The 23,010-nt window shown below is 46.5% G+C and overlaps 1 protein-coding gene across 1 annotated transcript in view; it reads right to left on the bottom strand.

Annotated features, from left to right (window-relative positions):
- Window positions 1–22,321, bottom strand: part of LOC135907526 (uncharacterized) — a 29,045-nt gene extending 6,724 nt beyond the window's left edge. The window contains exons 1-7 of the mRNA XM_065439218.1: window positions 22,245–22,321; window positions 21,783–21,854; window positions 16,416–16,484; window positions 13,623–13,702; window positions 11,282–11,302; window positions 6,833–6,892; window positions 3,046–3,108 (exon numbers count right to left, since the gene is read on the bottom strand). Coding sequence (XP_065295290.1) covers window positions 3,046–3,108; window positions 6,833–6,892; window positions 11,282–11,302; window positions 13,623–13,702; window positions 16,416–16,484; window positions 21,783–21,854; window positions 22,245–22,321 — 442 coding nt within the window. The remainder of the gene's footprint in view (window positions 1–3,045; window positions 3,109–6,832; window positions 6,893–11,281; window positions 11,303–13,622; window positions 13,703–16,415; window positions 16,485–21,782; window positions 21,855–22,244) is intronic.
- Between the last annotated feature and the right edge of the window lie 689 nt (window positions 22,322–23,010).

The following is a 23,010-nucleotide window of genomic DNA, read 5'->3' as shown; positions in this document are numbered from 1 at the left end:
CAGTCGCCTGGCGACGACTTCGAGATCAGTCCATTCACGCTCGGCTTGCAGCCGCTTGCGTCGCTGCTCCGTCCTTCTCGCCCGGTGCTGGCTTTTCGATCACGAGACAAACCCGCTACGTCCATAGCGCAGACAAAACCCGTAGCAACTGCCAGAGAAGGTCAACCCAGCGCGCCTTCGCCTGCCCTCCTCCTCCACGGCTCTTTGCCTCCTTTCTCCTTCCCTGCTTGGGTCGATGCCACCCAGACTTTCCTCTAGGTGATACTCCTCCGTACTCTCGCCGGTGCGCCATTCTTTTCTGCACCTCCAGGCGCCTTCCTCCTCCGGCGCTCGCTTCCTTCGTGGCGACACACATAATCTCGCCGATATCACAGACGGGGCACGTACGCTTGCGTGTACGAAACTTTAAATCGTCACTAAAGAAAAACTTTACATTGAACGAGACAAAAAGATCATGCGTTTGTTGTTATGAATTCATCATTCGTAAAGAGAACAAAACCTTTGTAAGGGCGAAAATAACGAAATTAAAAACCTGAGTGGCGCGACCTCTTTCGGAAGATGCCACCTTCTGATGTGACGTCACTACTAGCTGAGTCACAGAGCCGCACAGCATAGAGGACCGTCTAAATTTCCCCAACTGATCCGTTTTCGCGCGGATGGTTACAATTCAGGACCGGCAGCGCGAACTTCGATGGCACTTTTGTGCGCAACAAAGTTATGTGTGCACAGAAAACGACGATAGACTCCTAGAAACGTTTTCTACCGTTCCATAACCTATAGAAATAATCTACCTTTCCGATTTATTCTGTAAGAAAGAATATATCGGAGAAGCCGGACAATCAATGAACGCCAGATTAAACGGACATCGCGTGCACACAGCTAAAAAACTTCCCAAAGCCATCGCCGAACATTTCAACTGGCCAGGTCATAACTTTGTTGAACTTAAACTCTACATCTTACAGCCAAATTTCAGTTCTGAACTAGAAAGAAAATACAGGGAACCATACGTTATCCTTAAAGTTCAAGACATTGCATCCAATAGGCTTAAACGTTTTAAATGGAGCTTTAGAATCTATTCGCTATGCTCAATTTCAAGCTCTAGGCAACAACACAAAGTTTGCTTGCTTAGTAGTTTGTTTCCCCTTTTATTTAATTATTTATTCCATTTCAGTATTTCCTTCCATAATTTTTTTCACGAGTACCGGTTTCTGCCGTTCCTACTATCTCCTTCAGAGACACGATAGCCCACGACCACCAGCGAAACAGGTAATAGAGGGGTGCTGTGCACGCCGTTCACACGCTGGCTTAAACACCACCGTGTCACCAGCCTTGTGCAAAGCACTCCTTCATTCTCAATTCTGCACCCTCCCCGTTAACACACCTTTGCTGGTTGTGGCACCCACCCGCTTTAACCCCCCTCCCCTTTAGAAGAACTCTACATATACATACTGGGGTGATGAAAGCATATGTCGTCTTGAAAAAGACAAGTCCACTTGTCGAAACCTTGGCTCCCGCTTTCATCTTGTTCTGATTTTGCGAAAATTGGCATTTTAGTCTTTTTTAAACAGTTCTAAGCACTTTACGGCACATGCATTTTGAAATTGAAGTACAGCGGATAGGAACTAATGCATGCTTAGCAGAAATAGCAGAACCATAGTGCCCCTTTCGGAATATCCGCTCACAAAACCTTCAAAAGCTGCGTGAAATTTTCATTTAGAATCATCCTGTGCTCTTTCATGCAGAGCATGTTGTAACTTTAACTGAAACCCCAAAGTACTTCATACTAAACTTCAAGACCACTTATCTTCAATGTGGCGCTTGTGTTACGATTTCCGCTATTCAAACATGGCTCCACTTCAGTTCGGTTACGATTTTGCAATTGCAACATGTACCCTAAGGTAAACTTTTGAAAGGGTAATTATTGAATCTTTTCAATTTTTACTTGAACATGTTGATTTCTTATGCAGGCAATTTCAGCCTATTCCATAAATGAACCCACGAATTGGAAGAGTGCTGTCACGCACGATTAAAAATGTGCCTGAACTAGGAGGTGTACAAACCTATTATTCTAACAATTTGGCAATGAAAACATGCTGGTATACAGGAAGATAGTATGCATTTTCGTGTTTGCAGTCGTGTTCTAACTCGAGTTAGCTGCCTGCAGATTAACTCATCTCATTTCAGTGATACTTTGGCGCAGATAGCAATGGGGCTTCAGCGCGCACTATTAACCTTTTGGTGCCCTGCATTTAATTATTTTCGGAACATTACCAACGTATTGGGGGCAGATATAGTACGAAACGGCAGTAGGTGGCGTAATTTTCAAGAATTTTGTCTTACATATTTGGCATTATGGGGTGTTACTGTCACGAAACATCTCGTAGAGAGAAATTCAAAACGACGCGAAACGCGTACCGGGTGAATTGATCGAGCCTAATTCATACTAAATAAAAAATTTTAATTAGGGCGTTTTACGTGCCAAAACCACTTTCTGATTATGAGGAACGCCGTAGTGGAGGACTCCGGAAATTTCGACCACCTGGGGTTCTTTAACGTGCACCTAAATCTAAGTACACGGGTGTTTTCGCATTTCGCCCCCATCGAAATGCGGCCGCCGTGGCCGGGATTCGATCCCGCGACCTCGTGCTCAGCAGCCCAACACAATATTGAATAAAATCATTAAAATCTTAAATGGGCGTACACAATAGAAGGTTGGTGCAGTTTGGTATTTGACTTTCTCTGTGTTTAAGTCCTCGTAGCGATGGAATGAATGCTATGACTATTTATTCCTTTTGAAATGTCACAGGAAGCAACAACCAACTGCTTGTTGCTGAAGGGAGTGGAGAGACCTTGTAATCCATGACACTAAGAAAGCCAAATCTTCAACTTCCATTTGTCGTGTTGTGGATTATTTCTGATATTTTAGAGAAAGGCACCACTAAATGCAGGCTTATGCAGGTATTAAGGAAAAAGACAGCTTGTAGAGGCACTGCAACTGCCATCCATATTTCCCCATAACAATCGGAAACAATATAAGCAACTTACGCGACGTCTCCTCCTTTTGCAGCTTCTCCAACTTTGCAGTAGCCGCTGTGGTTTTGACGTCCCCTAAAATAAGGAGAACAATATATTAATAATTGAACAGCGAGTCGCAATTACACCGTCACTTCACTTGTAAGTTTCGAAAAAAAAAATGGGGCGAATGACATGTTACAAAAGCGAACCGAGTTAGGTGGAATAAGTATTGTGGTGACGGTGGCGGTCGTAGTAGTAGCAGTAGTAATGAACGTAGTCCAAGTAATGAACATAGACTCAAGTGCATTTTGTACCAGCGGGAGGGGCCCTTAGTCCAGGGTTCCTGTAGCTTTGGCTGCCGAGTGGGCATTGGTTCACCAGCTGTCGCTGGTCGTCCAGGCAAAAGCTAAGCAGCGCGGCCAGCCATTGGGACTGGCGGGGGTTGGGGACGGTGGGAACCGCGGGATCTTCCCGACAACTTTAGGTATACGGAGCTATAAATTACCGTATTCGCGACGTATTTGTACATTGTATTATTATCCGCCGTGGTTGATTAGTGGCTATGGTGCTGGGCTGCTAAGCACAAGGTAGCGGGATCAAATCCCGGCCACCGCATTTCGATGGGGGTGAAATCGCGAAAACACCCGCGTATTTAGATTTGGATGCAAGTTAAGGAACCCCAGGGGATTGAAATTATTCCGGAGTCCCTCACTACGGCATGCCTCATTATGGGATCGTTGTTCTGGCACGTAAAACCCCACAATTTAATTTTATTTTTTGTTTATGCTGTATCAATGCAATACATTGAGAGTTACCACTGGTGTAGTATGCTTGGGTGTCTATACGTGTCTGTGTGTAGTCCCCGCCAGACGAGAGCCTCCTCTAATGGTTAGCTTATTATGTGTTGGGGGTAGTCTTTCCTCCTAATCGGTAGTATTGCGTTATTTCTGCGTATAGCTTGAGCGGGTGACAGATATTTATTCCCGTCGCCTGTGTGCCATAGACAAGAACGGCACCGCGAGCGGTGCTGCTGCGCCGGCGTTCAGAGCGCCGCATGCGGGGCAAAATTCAACTAGCGGGTGGTATGCCTCTCCCATCTCTCATTCGCACCTCCTTGATTGCCTCTTGCACTGCGCGTGCTTGGGCACGTTTGGTACCGCGCGCGGTGTGTGCCTACGTGCGTGTGCATGGACGCTTTATTCGAAGGACGACGTACACGCTTCTATTTGCATTTAGGAAGATCGGTACACTTGGCGATTATTTTTATGGCTGCAATGCGGCGAAAGGGCAGCGTCTGCTCAGCCATGTAAGTGACGCTGAGCAGGTAATTGGAAACGACAGCGTATGTGCCGCCAAACAATCGTCGGCATATACGATGCATGTTAGCTCAAGTCATTTTGCAGTTTCCGAGAAAATGTTTGTTGCACAACCGTGTTTTCTCTGATGATGACAACGAACTTCCATCGACACTGTGCGGAAATAAACAAACTATATCGCCGCATAGCACAAGTACGGCATGCGCACACGACTTTAACCAGTACGCCCCTTACAGTATGGAATAGAGGCAGCGATGTAAATAGCTTGGCCATTTTTAAAGTGCTCAAGAGACGGATGTTGAAAGTATTAGTAATCGTTTCTGATTCAGTAATTACGGCGCGACCAAGACACGGGCGTGTATCGTCCAGTAACTCGATCTATCGGTGCAGTGGTGATGCAGGAATGAACTCCGGTCATGTTCAATGCATCGTGCACATATTCAATTTCTCGGCATGCGTGAACTTCGGCCACTGCTAGCGCATGCAACAGAAGTAGTTTCCATTCTTGAGCCGCGCACACACAAACGAAACACGGGAAAGAAGACAGGACAATCACTGGTCGAACAACTGAAAGTTTTTATATGAATAAAAGGATTATATACCGAGTAATCATTAAATTCATGCGGGTTACATATAAAAAACGTCATACACTCACGAGTGATCAATGAACGAGCTCGCTTCGTTTGCCTGTTCACTTCGTTCGGCGCACCGCAGTAATCTATGTCTGTCGTCTGCCTTTTTTTGTACCATTTTCTTGTGAATCGGCAGAATTTCACTGGTGGCATCAACCCTTTCGTGTTTACATTACTGTCGTGACAGTTAACAGCACAATATTAATTCCCTGTCATCCGAAGGGGTGCCGTCGCAAACAAGAGACGTTTCGCGTGCAGCGCGAACTGAACGTGGTCGCGACTTGAAGGGAACTGGGGGCGGAAACCTCGCCCCGTTGGAGGTGAAATCGTTCCGCCAGGGGAGAAACGAGCACTGCCGTCTAGGATGAAACTTGGCGTGCGGACGTCTATGTACCGGTGCTTCTGAGGGTGCTCGCTCCAGCTATAGCGTGGGCTCGCTTATTACCGACACAGACTCATTGCACGTAGTCTATACTACCCTGACTTGATGCAGTTTGTCTCGATATGCCGTCAGTAGTCGGCGCGCCGTCCGTGATACGTATACGTCCTTTATGCACGGCATGCCGCTTGGGAGTCAGTGACTATGATAGTGTTTGGATCACTGTGGATGGCAGCAAGGGCAATGGCAGACTGTTCTGTTCTGCTTCTACCGAGCTGGATGTTCTTATCGATGCTGTGATGATGGTATTCATCGCTGTACATATGACGCTGACAGGCGACGCCCCGTGTCACTCGTATTCTGTCGCGTCCGTGTATCTGACAGCACAGTGGTTGGCGAACATTCTGGCGTGGGCTTTCGGCCTGACCTTCCACATTCCTTCATAGAATTCGGGGGGCCTATTCTTCGGTATCAGGGCTACCTGCAATGTACCGATTCTGTTCACCGACTCTGTTCACCGACTGCCACCGGTAGTGATTCCTGCATGGCGCTGTTCCAGTTCAATGTCCATGAGTACCCTAGCCCTTGCAGCCGGCGTAGTCCTGTGGATGACTTGAGCAGCAGCTGTTGCTGGATAAATAAGTGAGCTTTGAGAAGTTCGCATGGGGTGGTGGTGGTGCTTCCAATGGCATACGGGTTTCCTGTGGACGAGTTGTCAGTATTCAGCGCTATTTGGTACGCCCTTCTTAACAGCACGTTGTTTGTTCTTTATTTCCGATGGTCTCATCGTACAATACGGGATGAAGTGCGTGATCCGGCTGACGAATAATGCCTGAACCAGTCGTTGCGCATCTTTCTGCATCAGCCCGTGGTATCTCTTGGTGAATCTGCTGATAATACGAAGTACTTGCGCTATCGCTCTTTTATGCATTGAAGGACAAACGTAACTGGAACGCCCATGTATTTCGTCTTACACTTTTGGAAATACCTTGAAACTGGTGCCCTCCGGGAAATTCTTTTAAAGTGCGTACGTCTTGCAACCTCAACCACTACAAATCATAAATTACAATATCTGTCGTAAAGTAATTGTGTATGCAGTTGATTAGTGACTTTTTTTATTATTGCGAATGAGTGTCTAGACTTCTTACGTTAGTAACGCCCTTCTCTACGAATAGTCCAACTCAAGGACAAGTATTATGACATCTGCTACAGGCGATGTTTAAATACTCCGGAAAACCTAAATGTGAAGAGCCAGCATACTAACTTAATGCTTAAGGGGGTGGACCGGCCTTCCAAGTCATGACAATAAGGATGCCAAAACTTCGCTTTCCGTTCAATGTGCTGCGGATTCGTGGTAAAGGTTTTAGTGTAAGGCATCAATAAATGCAGACTTAAGTTACTGAGCAAAAAAAAGAAAGATAGGTTTTCCAGGCACCACTACCATCATCCAAACTTCCCCATAATTATCGGACGTGTTATACGCAACTTACGTGCGGTTTCCTTCCTCGGCAGTTTATCCGCTTTTTCAGTGTCGGCTGTGGTTCTGGCTCCTGCGATAGTTATAGGAACATTGAATTAATTGTTAAATTGCGAACCGCACTTGAGAAATCACTTCATTTGTAAAGTTGGAAAAATATGTGGTGAATCATATGTCATGAAAGCTAATTGAGTTCGATGAAAAAGAGAATGACGTGGTAAATATATCGGAAAACAATATGCCTTGTTTCGACATGCTGGTCTAGCCGAGATTTAATGAGTGCTCGAACACTTCTTTCCTTGAAGTAGCTTTTCAAAGCGCTGTAATTGCCCCAATATTTCACTCTTACTGTTACTTTTGAAATAGAAAACCCGGAAAGTCTGCCTGACCGATTTTTCGCTCCACGCAGGGACATTGAAGTTCTCATTGGCAAAGCTTCTTACTTCAGAGAGACTTTGGTTCTCTTAACTGCGAACGCCTGCTGTGAGCTCCCAGCACCCTGAGCATGCTCAGCTCGAGTTCGCGGATTCGAACCCGGCAGAGGTGGCCGCGTTCCGATGCGGGCGCAATGCTAAAATAGCCCTGTACAGTGCAGTGGGCGCACGATTCACGTCCTGCATCCTAATTTCATCATTGTTATGGCTCGCGAAAAAAATCGAAATTTGATTTTATGAGGTCCCAGCCTCGCGATACATTAAGTTACTGAAGCCGAACTTTGACGTCGTGCTACGTCACAGTCGCCATATTACAAATATTCCCCCGTATTAGAATCGAGTGCGTCGGCCATTTATATATGACTGATCGTACATTCCAACGTAATTGGTGGTACTGGCGTGCATTCCAAAATGTATACACTCCTATTCGCGTTGTGCAAGTAGTCTGGTTAGACATGATTCTTCCGCTATAGAATCGGCTACAGCGTGCGAAAATTTCCGGAGTCATGCGTCGAGCCGCAGCATTGTAACATTTGTAAGTCAGTGAAAAACGGTCACCGGAAGAGGACACATAAACAATCTACGGACATCAATATTAGGTGCTGAATAAAAATTGAATTGATTTTATTTTACATATCTGGTCTATGCAATCTAATTCGCTATAACCGGGCAGGATTCATGACTGTGAACATGTGTAGCTGCAGGCGTGTATCCATGAAAGGAATTTCACGAGAATTATTTTTCTTAGATTTCGGAAGACAATTTAACAACGCGAGTGCTCAGTCGATTTCTAAAGACTGCTTTGTCTTAAGTGATGAAACAACTTGATATTTTGCTCGATCCCGCATGCACTGACTCGGATACCTTTGTTCTTGTGGGTTACATCGTGGCTTGCCTCAAGAAACGTGTGACGAACGAACGTGATAGGTCCCATTTTCTAGCTTGTAATTTATATTCCTTGCACGAGGGCTACAGGCACATTGAAATATTGTTTTTAATGTGTTTAGCTTGCTGTGAGAACTCCCCGTGATTTCTTGTGACTGTGTAGCAGTTTCGCAGCGCCGATCTTGAAGACATAGCCGTTTAGCACAGTGGTAAAAACCACACGGTGGTATTGTATACCGCTTTATCCCCGTGCGATGGTACCATTTAACTGCTGGTACCGCATGGCGGCACCTTGCTAAGGAGAGTGTTCTCGCAATCTTCCCTTGTAACCGCTACAGTTTTGAGACGGTATCGTTTGAGACGCGGCGTCTCTGATTGCATACGCTACACGGAGTCATGAACTGATCCCTTGAGGAAGTGACACTCGAAGTACCGGTTGGCCACCGCGTATAGGTAAGGCACGGTGGTAACGGGCACGCCACCCAAAACACGTATTACCCCCAACACAGGTGTCACAAATACCCGCTTCTCAAAGCGTGCTAAACGCATTCGTGGATAGCAACCTGACGTTGGTTCGTTATAATCATTTAAATTGTGCAAATGGCTGTAAACAGGCGTTGCTGCAAAGAGAGGACACACAAGTTAGAAGTAGACACATCAAGCCCGCGACGACGTGAAGTGGCCGCACGCCCAATTTTGCTCCCAGGCGAAAAAATGCGATGGAGTCAAGTTTTCCAGGACGCGATCGAAACTAATTACGCAGAAGTTATTTTTCTTTTTTCTTCTTTTTGTCAGTACGTAGTGTAGAAATAGGTCACACAGCTCGGCTTGCTCTTTATATACATGGAACGCCTCACTGGCGCACTCTTTCTAAAAATGTTTATCTTTATAGCAAGAACAAATGTGTATCAGCAGAGGGTAATAATAATTAGGCACATTTCTAGGGTAGTTCCATGGTCATTAATGAGCCCTAACGTCTAATACCACCTGGACATTGCTGTCTAAAGGTCTTGGTTGTCGCTGTGGTTAGCGAACTTTCCGTAACGTCTCAGGTGGCAAGTGGAATGAGCTCGAAGAAGAAAGCATCGAAGTGGCGCGGCCTACAGATTCATCGTTTTTTCATGATTGTAGTGCAAAGTAGGAAAAAAATGTGACCTTGAATTGGAAGCAACTGCGACTCACTCTTGACGTGATAAATTTTACTACATTAGCAAGATACAGCCACGTCGCAATGGTTCTACTTCCTGCAATCCATTATACTACGACGCTTCATACTACACCTTCGGCTTAGTTGGCTTCACAAGAAATAATTTCGTCGGCTGTCACTGTATATTGTAATAAACCGAACACAACTTTATGAATTCTCCGCCTGGACTGTAGGCTTAAGTGCATGAAGCTATTGTGTATTCCATTTCAATGATGTCAGGTGTAAAAAGAAGCTTGTTTGGTCCCAAGAAAGTAATGGCGCAACACATGCAAGTGAATTTACTAACGTAACTCTCCAATCTCCCCTGTTATTCGTTAAAACAAAACAAGCAATGTGGAGATGCCATGCACTGTAGGAGTCGTCTTATGCGACTTTTGGGTGAGCCGGCAATACGACAACGTGTATCACAATAAAAGAAACGGACTAGATTTAGACCAGTCAAATGCTTCTCGCAAGACCATCCTCTGCCCTGGCGGCGATATGCGACAAAGCACCATCACTACGACACCAGGAACGCCACTAGAAAAGTTCACTAAACATAGCGTGCCCATCGCAATCAGCTGTGCCCGCTTAAGCTTCGTAATTGGGGTTCCGCCAGTATGATCGCTAATAAATGACGGCGGGAGTTCCTCGGCTTCTTCTTCAGACCAAAACTATTTTCATCGTTAGCTAACAGCGAGCGAGCTGTCACTTCTGTAATCGCGTGCTCGTGACGTTGGTTCGCGCTTGCTGGTTCCGGCCTCGACGGAGCAGAGCTTGCGAGAGGGAACACCTGCTGCTGATCTATCGCGCCAGGTATTGCGTGAGGAGAGAGGGCACCATTGGGACGCCACGTCACCCTCGCTCTCGGTTTCGGATTCCTGTAATATTCTCGCGTTGCTTAACCCCGCAAACTCTCAACGCGCTCGCTTGCCCGCAAGGACTTCATAACTCGAAGGACTGCTCAGTGGCGTTTAACTGGACATTAATGCTTTCGTATTCACAACTCATAAGAAGGGCTTAGGTGTCCTCGGATTTCTCTCTCGCATGTGTACCTGTGGTTTTCAGTAAACAAAGAAAATCGCGCTCCAATCCACGCGGTACAGGTGGTTTGTTAGGGAAGCTATGGTATCACCTGATCCGATAGACCAATGTGACGTAGCCTTGAACTGGGTCCTGCCGAGCCCGAGCACGACGCCCTTGTGCATATTGACATTGCTGCTCCTCTCGTCGCTCATCGTATTCGCGTTACTCCTCAGACGTCTTACTCGTTCGTGGTTTGCTTTGGGCAGGTACCGCTGCGTCCTGTCGCCACTCATCGTGTTGCCGCTGCTTTTCGGTTGTACTAAATGTGCGTGGCCTTTCCATACCGCTATGACAACACAAATGAAATCACATAATAGGCGCGGTATTTTACATATGAAAGTGTAGCAACGTCACTCACTGCTTCGTATGCTACAGCTGCCGCTTCCCGGCAACTGCAGTTATGAAACCGTAATCTCTACCGGGAAACGCTTGCGGCGAACGCTATCCGCGGAGGCGAACATTCTGGCTCTTTTGTTTTCTGTCCCCCCGCACGGCCACCGCAGCCGCTGCCGCGAGTGGGCAGAGGCGGGCGCCATCTCGGGGTGGTGGAAGGAACCCAGCTGCGCACGTGGCATCCGCCTTCCGCTGTCATTGGCTGAGTTTTTAGAGACGGAGACAACGAAACCCTGTGATCCTAGTCCTATATGTAGCTTCGCTGTAAAACAAAATACATCTGCAGCCTAATGACAAGAATATTGTGCTGCTGTGCTTTGGTGCCCGGTTTCGGAACACGCCATCGATTACGTGGTTCCTCTTCTTTTTTTTCAGGGACAACGTGTACTCGGCGGGACAGCCAGCGATGGCACGCCAAGCTTCAGGGAAGTGTTCAAAGAAAGCTTCAGTTTAAGAAATTAAAAATAAAAATACTTACGCAGACGAGGAGAAGAGGAGGCTGCAAAAATAGTCAGGTGTGTTAAACATGAATTCACGACATTCGCAAACTTAGCGCACAATTATTAATACATAAGAGCAACCACATCCATCCCTATAGCTATTCTTTGTTTAGGTATGCATTGTCTAGGGTGAAGGGGCATGAGACAGATTCGAGTGCCTGTAAGAGCCCCGCCACCTACCGTTTATTGGTGAGAGTTGGAAAGCACCGAGCATAAGACATAATGAAATGTAGGGACAAGGACATCAAGAAAAGTAAAGAACAAAGAAATTGTCAACGCAATATACATGAAACACTACTTATATTTAGTGGCCGAATTTACATAGACAGGCAAGGAGTATGTAAACTGCGTTCATGTGAATGGAATAGGAGGGCTGCGTCACGTACGTGATGCATATATTATACGTATTCTACAGGGCAGCAAAGCCTCATGTACGTAATGAAGAAACCAGTTCGCGCACGCACGCGTGAAAACTACGCAGGGAATCACTGCGCAATGGCTCACCGGCATGCACGCTCTCTTCTGCATGTATGAATTGCGTTAAATGTTTTTAGCATATTTTATACATAGGGCATGCAACAGAGAGCGAGCAGAAGTAAGATCAAGCACTGCCCGCGTTCCGAAACTTAACATTGTCGTTATGTGTTAGAAGCGCGGAGCGAAGAACTGAAAAAAAAAAGCTTTGGTACAAAACTCGTACACCTCACTGTAGGGACACATTGTAAAGAGAAGTTGCCTACACACAAGACCTGCATGTGTTAACGTTTTCACTACAAGCGCCCCCCCCCCCCCCCCGTCACAAACGTAGTGCAATGACTACATTTGCGCATCTTCCATTAGCGCGCTGCCTATGCCCCTAACGAAGGGGCTTCATTGCTCATTCTAAAATGAAGACATACGTAATAATCACGATTCAACGTAAAGCTTTCCAAGCATTTTTTTTTTCAATTTTGTGGTTGCGTTGTCCGGCACGTCGTTAACCACGGGGTTGCGGAGCGCACCTGAGAAAGTAGCAAGGATATATAGGCGCACGCTCGCAGAACATCCTAGCCTCCGAGCATCGTCTGCTGAGCTATTCCAACGAATCCGGTGCAAGCACTGATGTCTATTAGCACATCTATTGTTTACTACCGCTTAATTAAAGCAATATCAGCGCAATAACGCATGTGCAAATTCATGTTTGCGTTGGAAGGAGATAAGCAGTAGGGGCGATATGGAGCTTGCCCGAATAGCCTAACACATGATGCTCGGACAACAAGTGCGCTCTGTGCGCTCTGTGCGCATGCGCCTGCCGTCGCTAGTTTCATAGTGGCACCCCGCGATAACGGCACTGATAGCAGTGTCGATCTATGTCCATCGACGCTTCAGTGAGGCTATTAACCTCTTGGAGAGCTGTACCGTGACTCCGGGCATTACATGCCTAATTTCCTGGTTGCGCTACCTTCGTTTCCTGCTAAGCATGAAACATAGCTGTGTAATATGCCAGACGCTTCTTGATCGGCACGGAGAATATGTTTTCAACGAATTCATGTCAACTACCGGCGTACCCCGTCCAATGAAACAAGAGGATTGCGATATGGCCGGCGACTCCATTCTGTAATCCAACCCGGCCAGGCCAACGCAAAAACACGTAGCAACTGGTACGCTATGCATTAGCTATTTTTTCTTACGTTAGGATTAAGCTTTCCATACTTTAAGGCAAGAGTATAGCAGGACTTTTCTAAACAGAAAAGCGCCGAACTGATTTCAATGGAATGTATTCGATCTAAAGTTTAAAGCTTTCATCCTAAGGGCTGAGTATATTTTCGAGTTAGGTAATTAAATCATTCCTATAAGATAATGTCTGAACTACAATTATGACAGCAAGAATTATTTTTGTCCATTGCAGGCACTGTATCCCAATAAGCATATATTGTAGTCCTTGCCGTATAACGAACAATTTTCGATTAAAGATACATTCTGAACAGATAGCGTACCTATGTAAACTATGCAAGCCATCAATGGAAAGAACTACAAGGCTCGAATACTGACAGAAATACAACGCATGGCGAAGGCTACACTATAGGAGATCGTATTGTTTATTTATTGGTATTAAACTTTTGTCATTGTCGAAGCAAATTCAGAAGCACCAGCGAAGCTGATATAGTGAAGTTGTAAAATTACATATGAGGAAAAGAAATTAGCTATCAAGAATAAAATGCTGTCTGACGTAGTTGACAGAAACTAAATGTCACTGGACCTCCTGTTGTTTATTTTGTGTGTGCGTGTGATAGCAAGACAGGAACCAAAAAACACTGATTTTTGGGCAGTTCAACGTACGGAACAGGGAGGATATGTAGGGCACCACGCAGAGAAGCACAATAATGGCGAGCAGGACACCGACCAGCCGTGGCGACGAGCTGCAATTTGAAACAAGCAGAGATAGTTACACAAATAACAAACGCGGAACATCGTTGGATCAGAATGGACGCTATAGTAAAGCACTAACTCACTCTCATACTGCGCGATCATTATTGAACTATTATATACTTGCTCTTTTGGGCAAAGAGAAGTCGATCACAACTGGGCGTAGTGAAAGCAAGACTATGACCAAACGATGCGATCAAACGAGGGTCTTGGTAACGTCAATGTGATGTCACAAATTTCGAGCTATTAAATGGATCAGGGTCCCCTTTTATACAGAAAAGCCCGCAGATGTCAGGTTGTATATATGCTGACTTTTCAAAGTAATGTTTCCTTTCTTGTGAAAGCTTGCTACTTGCACTTTGCCGACACTGCCAACTGGCGACACACGTCGCTCGACGGGAAGCTAGTGAAGAAAGGTTGAAATGGCGTCAGCCACTTTCCTTCGTCAATGCATTTCTCACGAAGCACGCAGATGTTGATGTAGATAACACTGACCTATTTGCAATTCTTGAGGTGCAACCTACCTGACAAGCATAATTCCATGTTTACTTCTAGAGTCCCTAAGAGGTTCGTTAAAATGTCTTTAACGGAATGTTGGCTCACTTAGAACGCAAAGGTGTATGTGTTGGAAGTTCCAAAAGAAGATTAAAATATTTTATGACGCTAATTGATTCTGGGAAAACCGCCAAATAGCCAAGTTTTCTTTTACGGGGCCAGTGGCACAGGATTACGCTCGGCGTGCGTAACACTAGCAAACTTGGAATTATGTGGCTTTGGAGACACCATTGCGAAAGTACCAATGGAGGTGATGCCAAAGTACCATTGCCACCATTGCCAATGTAACCATTGAAAGTGAAACTTCTTTTGTTGTCTATCGAAGCATTATTGTAGCTAAAAGCTCTAAACACTGCAAGCGTACGAATGAACGTAAGCAAAGAAAATAAGAAAAAAATGTGCGGGAAATATGGAACGCAGGAATATATAGTCGAAATAAAAGAGCAAAGGCAAGGAAGATATTTTTTTTTCTTTTGACAAAAGAAACGGAAAGCAGACAAACGCACGAAACGCGAGTCTGTCCGTAGATCAACAAACTCGATTCTCCTGAACGTCCATTCGTTTTACCGCTTGTCATGATGAGAAGAAAGCACCATTAGGCACTTGTATCATACACTATACTTTGCGTTCTAATGGGCGGCCTGCAAAATTCCTGCCGCATTTCCGTTTCACGGTGCGTGCACACTGGAATGGTACCAAAAATGCTTTTAACGCGTGAAGAAACTGTGTCGTGACCTGGCGGCCGTACCTATAAAAGCATGCTCATGATCACGGTGAACGCTAAAATGTCCCCCCCCCCCATTCCCCTATCCTACCCCAGAGTACAATATACTAGCGAGTACGCGTAACGCTAGCGTCAGTTGAAACCTGCGTGCTCGTCGACATGAGTGCATACGTTGCAGAGGAAGGCCGGCGCATTCCAGCTCACCGGCATTCGTCTGCACGGCACAGAATGTGGTGCCGCCGGAAGAAATTGCCAGAAAACTTTGCACTCCGATAGAGCCGCCATAGTACGAACTCAATTTTTACTAAAAGCGTTCGTGCTCAGGAGTTCTACGTGGCAATGTAGTGTGCCGCCGCAAAGTTGAGTTTCTTTTGCTCTTGCCCTATACATTTTTTTTATTGTATCCGTATTTATTCGAATCTGGGCAAGTCTTGATTCTAGGCCAACGCCCGAAATTCGGAAGGTGAAAAATTCAGTGGTGATATAGCGGAAAATGCGTGAGAAATGAGTGAGAGCCTTATGTCACATCTCTTTCAGGTTCCGGAACTGTGATTTCAACCACGTTCACTGTCTCCTAGTTTATATATATAGCGACTGAATACTTCAATGAGCCAAACGTATTTAAAAGCTAAGGAAGCACAAATTCTTGGTTTTCTTGGGTTTGTGTGTCAAACAGTTTCAATCGGTCCACCGACCGAAACTGTTCGCAAACAACCCGAAGAAAATCACGCACTTGTGCCTCTCATTCTTCTATGCATATGCAACGCGTGGCCGGCTTACCACACTTCACGCACACGCACTTTTTTTCTACTCTGGCACTCCGAGTGCCAGCGCATTAAAATAAATAAACAGATGTTTCCACTAACCTAAGCTGAGCCAGAAAAAAAGAAAGGCATTCGACCGTGAATGCAGGAAGCAGCGTTATCGAGCTGTTGTACTTTCGGAATCCCCTGCACTTTTAAACCGGTGGAAATTTGATATATCATGCCGCCGCGACACAGTTGACTACGTAAGCAAAGTAGGCATGTCGTCATCCCCACATTTGTCTTAGCGCAATAATTGATTGATTGATTGATTGATTGATTGATTGATTGATTGATTGATTGATTGATTGATTGATTGATTGATTGATTGATTGATTGATTGATTGATTGATTGATTGCGTGTCGTAGTAGATAGGTGAAGCTTAAACTTAACCTTCGCTCGCGTTATCTCCATGGTTACCTAGTTTTCCTTTCTCGTTGTGTTCTCAAAAATCTGCGAAATCTTTTTCCGCATCGTGGCATTAATATTTCCGCAGTCGGCAGTGTGTGGCTCTTGCGGCCGAAACACTACCCTGAGCCTAAGCAAAACCCCTACTTTCACAAATTATTTCTTTAAAAGGAAGTACTGGCCTACATTCGAGTAAATACGGTATTGTTGCGTACCTCGGCAGGCTTATAGAGCCATCGTTCTGCAAGCCAGGTCTGCGGCGGAGCCCAAGAAACGCTAATGTTCTGCAGCAATAGGAAAAAAAATTGGTTGACCCTTCCTTCGGAACAAGTGGTCCATAACACGAAAACAAAACCTGTATTCTAAGAAGCAGTAGCAGCTTGTGCACTATATTCCTTTTTAATGCGAAAACATTACATGTCCCAATACTCGAAAATCCATCGACGTGTCCGAAAGATGGTACCAAACCGGCTGACGTTGCAAAGAGTAAATACACGTCACAACATGTTCAGATTGACGTCCCATTTCTCAAGGAAGTTCCTGTGAACAAAGTGAATTATTACCTTGGAAAAAGATAATTTGGCAAATTTCGCTCTCGGTGGGAATCGAACCTGGGCGTCCGGGTGCGAGACGAGCCAACGCCACGGACGTGCACGCTTTTCCGCTGTTCCGGTTGATTAAGGTGTGGCCAGTCAAAGCCACCTAGGCTTTGGCCCAGTGTGGGCACATCATTGCACACGTCACATCTCACGCGGGCAAACAAGCCCGTTGAGGCGCTCGACGCGATTTGATTCAGCCTTACCGAGGTGCAGTTAGAACGCAGGCGAGAGCTTCCGCCTACAAGGAACGCGCGGAAATAAACTTTTCACCGAAGGGCCTATAACGCTTTCGCATTCCAACGCGTAAATCGGTCCTTAAGCGTCTCTCGCAAATCTTATTCCTTTGCAATGTCCCTCGAAGGGCGAAGCAATGACAGCGATAGCAAGCGGGCAAGGCATAGGCTTCTGACAGGACCCCAAGCGCTACCAGTCGTCGAAGGTATCGGCACCCTCCATGCCGCCAGGAGCCTCGACCATCGCTTCGCGAACAGCGCCACTCGTGGCTCCTTTTTTCGTCCGCGTCGGCAACGTTTCGCCAACGCTGCGCTCCATCGTGAATCTGGGACGGCAACAAACCAAGGTGATGACCACCTCCGGCAGCACCCCGCCGTTCATAACGGCCGGTTATTGGGCCTGTGCGCGGTACAGCTGGTTTGCCATCTTCTATCTTGCCTTCTGCTAGCCACCTGGTTAGCTCAGATGGTAGAGCGGCTGCCCCGGAAAGGCGGTGGTCCCGGGCTCGAGTCCCGGACCAGGACGAATTTTTCTTTAACTGCGTGGCTTTTCTTTCGAGGAACCCGTATGGTTTTCCTTTGTAGCAATTGCTACGATTGGGTGGATGTCTCATTTTCACTTAATAATTTACTTCTCTCCATCTTGCGGGTTTCAGCAAAACTATTAGGTCAGACATCGTACGTGCAGCAACTGCTCCTCGTGCGCTTCAAGTATAATGCTAATCGCAACTCGGTGACATCAAATATGTCAAAACTTAACAAAATACACGAATTTGCGTGCGTATAGGCACTGTCACGGAACTCAGGATCGGGCTGGTATATGAGCAGCCGGACCCCCTCGAAACGACTACCGGGAGACAGTAGTGTATGCGGTGTCGCTGCCTATTTATAATTCGTACTGTTTTCATGCACAAAATCCGTGAGTTCTGTAAAGTATACTTTGGTTAGGGGATTCGCATATGTGATTTCTCAATTAGAGAACAGGCACTTTTATGACCAAAAAATTACCGACGATTACGTTACTTCCTAATGCGAAATTTGAGCGCAGCAAATAAGCTGTTTCACCTTTTCGATAGATTGAGGCAAAGAAATCGAGCAACACATGTATGCGCTATCACAGAATTTTTTTTTTTATTTTTCACACGTATTCCTTTAAGAAAGACTGCACTAACAGTTCTTGACAGTCATGAAGGAAGCTTTGTGGTCGGAGAAATAGACTGATATATGTTCGACTTGGTACACCAATGCTTGATTCTCAAAGACGAGATCTATACAAGTGCCTCGCGAGGTTGTCACAGCCGTGGGACGCGTTACGAGCGAGAGGAACGGGATGTTCTCCCGCATAAGTGTTAGGAAATTGCTGTTTGTCTTTATGTCAACATTAAAGTCCCCCACTACTAACATCGGTGTGGATCGATGGACGGTTAATGCGAGTTGCAGGAAGTGCACGACGTCTTTCGTGAGTGCGGTAGCGGACTCACGAAAGCGGTATCAGTCGGTCGCTGCTAGCGCTGGGGCGATGAAAGGGGGGCGGAGCTGGTTACGAGGCCGACGACAACGCCGACGACGACGCGAAACCCAGGAACGGACGCCAAAGAGCCATTTGTGTAGCCAGCCCTCCTCCACAGTCTCTCCTCCTCCCTTCCATCATCCTCCCTCGCCCGGAGAGCCGACAGCGCGCATGCGCGGCGGCGGAGCAGATTCGTCGGCGAGCTGGTTACGAGGCCGACGACAACGCCGACGACGACGCGAAACCCAGGAACGGACGCCAAAGAGCCATTTGTGTAGCCAGCCCTCCTCCACAGTCTCTCCTCCTCCCTTCCATCATCCTCCCTCGCCCGGAGAGCCGACAGCGCGCATGCGCGGCGGCGGCGGAGCAGATTCCTCGGCGAGCTTGTTACGAGGCCGACGACGACGACAACGCCGACGCGAAACCCAGGAACGGACGCCAAAGAGCTGCGCTCTAAAAAACCCCAGCCAGTTACTATTTACTAGCACCATTGGCAACTGAGCGAGTCGATTGTTTACGCAGCTGTATCGAAGGGACCACAACATGATTCCCGTTTGGGAAAGCACGCAAAGAACATAATGCGAAAATTATAGTGTGTCAGCATAAGAATGCGTTTGGATGAACGCGTATACAAATAAAGTTCATTCCAGGAAGCGCCCGCGAGTCCAACTGGTATCCTTCGAGAACGGCAACGTACCGACGTTGATAGTGCGCCGTGTGATGGTGCGATGTACGAAGCGAACAATAGTTGAGTTCAAATCCCCATTGTCAAAACTGAATCATAACAATAGTTTTCTTCGTCCTAATGACTTAAGCTCCAGATTGTGTTCGCCAGAAGTAGACCTACGAACTCGGCGGCTGTGCTAGGCCTGCATACGGCTGAACGCGAACGACATCGGCTCAAACTGTACGGCTGGCGTGGCCTGAAGTCGGTGAAGTTTTTACTTCGGAAACACGGGCCATATTGAGCGTGGCTGAGCAAATATACGCGCCCAGCTGTTGCGGCAATCGCGACACTGCTGCAGTATTTTGGCTCTTAGCTGATCCCACGGACTGGTGAATAGACGGTCCGCGTTCAATCTTTTCGGCGGCGGTGGCGCCAAGTACCGTTACGTTGCTACGGCTCGTGGTTGTAAGCCACGTCGGCCTACAAAAATATAAGCATTAGTGTGCGCCTCGAGCATTCGTGCGATCTTCGGCATCGGCAGCATTCGCCCGACGTCTGCGGGAACTGGTTGCGTCGTGTCTCCCTCTCTGATTTGTGAACGCCCGCCAGCGTCCTTCGACACTCACGCGGGCATGTAGCTGGGCCATCTCGACGCCGCCACGCTTCGACACGCAATGCAGTCCTCGTGGCAGCCAGACGCGGTGGCCTGCGTTTGCGTCTATGTCTCCGGTGGAATCACGCGCACACGTTTGGCGCTGAGCCGTGCTCTCTAATGGGTTGCACAAAATAGCGCCTCTTCTTCATGGAGCACGTAAAAAGTTAGAAGAGAACATTACGTCACGCAGCCAGCCTTAGCAAGCTAAAGTAAAACTCTTGCTTGGGCTAGTTCGTTCATGCTATAATTAGTAAAGGCAAGGCGCAGAAGAACAGGGCTCAAGAAGAACACACATGACAGGACCGGCGCCACCCTCGAGTGGCGCCGGTCCTGTTGTGTGTGTTCTTCTTGAGCCCTGTTCTTCCGCGCCTTGCCTTTACTAATTCTAGCAAGCCAACGCCCCGTGACGCCAGTCCCTTTGCTCACTGCCTACCAAACACGTGGCCTCTTACGTCGATATCACGGAGCAGGAATCGAGATTTGTTGACATGAAGGAATTTCTTCTTTCTTCTTCAAATGGGTATTAAAAAAAATCATCCCCATGTACTAAAAAGTTGCGAACGCTGAAGCTTAGCCTTTGAGAGTAGAACGCGATAGCATATGAAGATCCCCGACTGCTTCTCACACCTCCCGAAAACTGCAGCTTACGTAACCCTAATGTTTACCGAGAAACGCTGGCGCCTAACGGTATACGCACGAAGGCGAGCTCTTGCATGGGCCGATCCCGGGAAAAGAGCATAGCCGCGCTAAAATATTTACATAATTTTCAGGTTTCTGTTATTGTTTCACACTTTTAATATTTCAGTCTGGGAAGATGTAACAAAAAGGGTATGCGCTGTCAATGTTTTGATTCCTGGCATTTGTTTGTGGGCTGTCTATGATGCTTCAAATCCCGAGCAGAAACTTTCTCAAGAATTTAAGACAAGGTATGAACAACTTTAGTGATAGAATGGTATGGCAATATAGCCCGCATATACCGCATTTCATAAACAAGGCGTGGCGTATACATACACTTTAATATATACGAAAATTTTCGCTCACGGACAAGTCCGCCGACGTTGTCACCGACACCAGATTTTCTGCGACATTTTCCCGCTTTCGCGTTTAAAAGAGCAAGAAAAAGTGACCAAACAAGCCAGCTCACTATTAGGCTTCGCACGGCGTTGTCCTCAATACTGGACGCACCTCGTACACCGCAAGTGGGCAGACAAGTGTCGTTTGCACTTTTGTTCTTCTTGGGCGTTATGTTTCGTCAAAAGAAAGCAACAGTTCGCGCCGAAATTGCATGTCACGCTTTCATCCGATGGTACTCTATGTCGACACTAAACTGTCAGTCTTTTCGACCTGAACTTCTTAGTACTCCCGTGATTATATTGCGTTTATTTATTTCCTTGTTGTTTTTCAATCCTTTAGTGTTATTTACTTTGCCTAATCCTTCCCTTTTGTCATTTTTTCTCTATCTTTCCTGTTTCCCATCTTAATTTTTTATACATTCCCCAGTTCTTTTCCTTTCTTTTCATAATTATATTTCTCTCTTCCTTTTACAACATTTAATAAAAATCACCGAGGAGCGGAAGACGAGGGTTCCCGTGCTACGCCATGCCTTTTTAATTTCCTAATTTCATTTAAAATATCCACCTAATTTTATAACCACGGCCGCACAACTGTCCTGGGTATTTTTCATCTTTTTTTCAGTTTGTTTATCCTACAAACTTGCGGTATGGCTTCTCAAGCCCTATTGTTTTATTTTTTATTGATTTTAACCCGCCATCCACCTGATGATGCGGGCTTCCCTCACTTTAATCTCATTTCGTCTCTGAGGAATAAAACAAGGCGCGGTCTGGTCAAGAGACGTTAGGCACAACATTTGTTTTCTTTTGTTGTCTTTTATATTTAACAATATAGCAAGTGCACTTACGGTTGGGACGGGTCTGTCGGCACCGCAGGCTTCAGTTTGCTGCCGAGCGCTGCCGAGGACTCTCGAGTCTTCCTGCAAAGGGTTTTTGCGACCAACTGCGTGTGGCTCGAAAGAAGCGAGGTACATGCAAGACTAGTTTCTTTGATCTACGGGGCATTGCATGTGTAGGGAGCACAACGAGGGGCGAGGGACGGGAATCGTAGATTTTTTCTTTCACCCACTGCAACTTGCGCGGTTGCTTTGCCGTGGTAAATATAAGTTAATTCTAATATATGCAAGACCGCCTAGCCCATCCTTCTATAGTTCTTCTCATTACTTTTTTTATTGAGATGAAATCTTAATTACGTACTTCGAATTTCGTATTTCTTCCAGCTCATGAATATTTATTTAATTGTTTTTCTGCGCTCTTTCTAATCCTCTGGTTGGCTGTCATTTGTACACACATATACCTTTTACCCTCACCGCGGCAGTTTAGTGAATATGGCGTTGTGCTGCTCAGCCCGAGGTCGTTGGTTCGATGCCGACCGTGGCTTCTGCATTGCGATGGTGGCAAAATGTGAAACACGCTCCTATACTTTGAAATAATTAGGTGCTCGTCGAAATTCCCAGGTGGTCAAAATAAATTCGGAGTCTCCCACCATTGTACAATACTCCAATAGGCACCGAGTTTTTTTTTTTTCAGAACTTGTATGGACATCAGCAAAACAGCGCAATATATTTTTGATGGTTTTCATGGATTTCCTTACAGCAGGCTCATCATGCATTTTTTGGATGATGGTCACTCTTTAACACATCGCGAGAAACGTCCCTTTCCTGTAGAAATCACGCCTGTTCACTGCAAATTCCCAAATATTGGAGAGAAGTAGTTCTTGTAGGGAAAGGAGGAAAGGCTGGCACTATCTTCTGCAACCCTTGCGGGAGCACGGCTCAGCGGCAGCCGGGTTGACGATATGGTAGTGAAGAAGACAGAAGGAGGGAGAAAGGTAGAAAGTCGCCATGGCAACAGCGGAGCAGTCCGACCTGGAAGGCTCAGTGGCTTCTACCGGAGGAGTGGATTGGTGATGGACCATAGGAGGTGGCCCAGCAAAAGCGGAGTTGAGGCGGATCAGGAGGCCCGAGGTGGTGAATAGCCGTCAGGCTATTCGTTTTTGAAGAAATTCCCTAGAGTCTGGGGCTCCCATGTTCATGACAGGAAGACATCCTCTTCCCCAGTCGTAATCAGCTACCA

Source organism: Dermacentor albipictus, chromosome 6 (assembly GCF_038994185.2).
Source record: "Dermacentor albipictus isolate Rhodes 1998 colony chromosome 6, USDA_Dalb.pri_finalv2, whole genome shotgun sequence".
Taxonomy (NCBI): Eukaryota; Metazoa; Arthropoda; class Arachnida; order Ixodida; family Ixodidae; genus Dermacentor; species Dermacentor albipictus.
The sequence above is the reverse complement of the archived record's forward strand: the minus strand, read 5'-3'. Positions and strand labels throughout refer to the sequence as shown.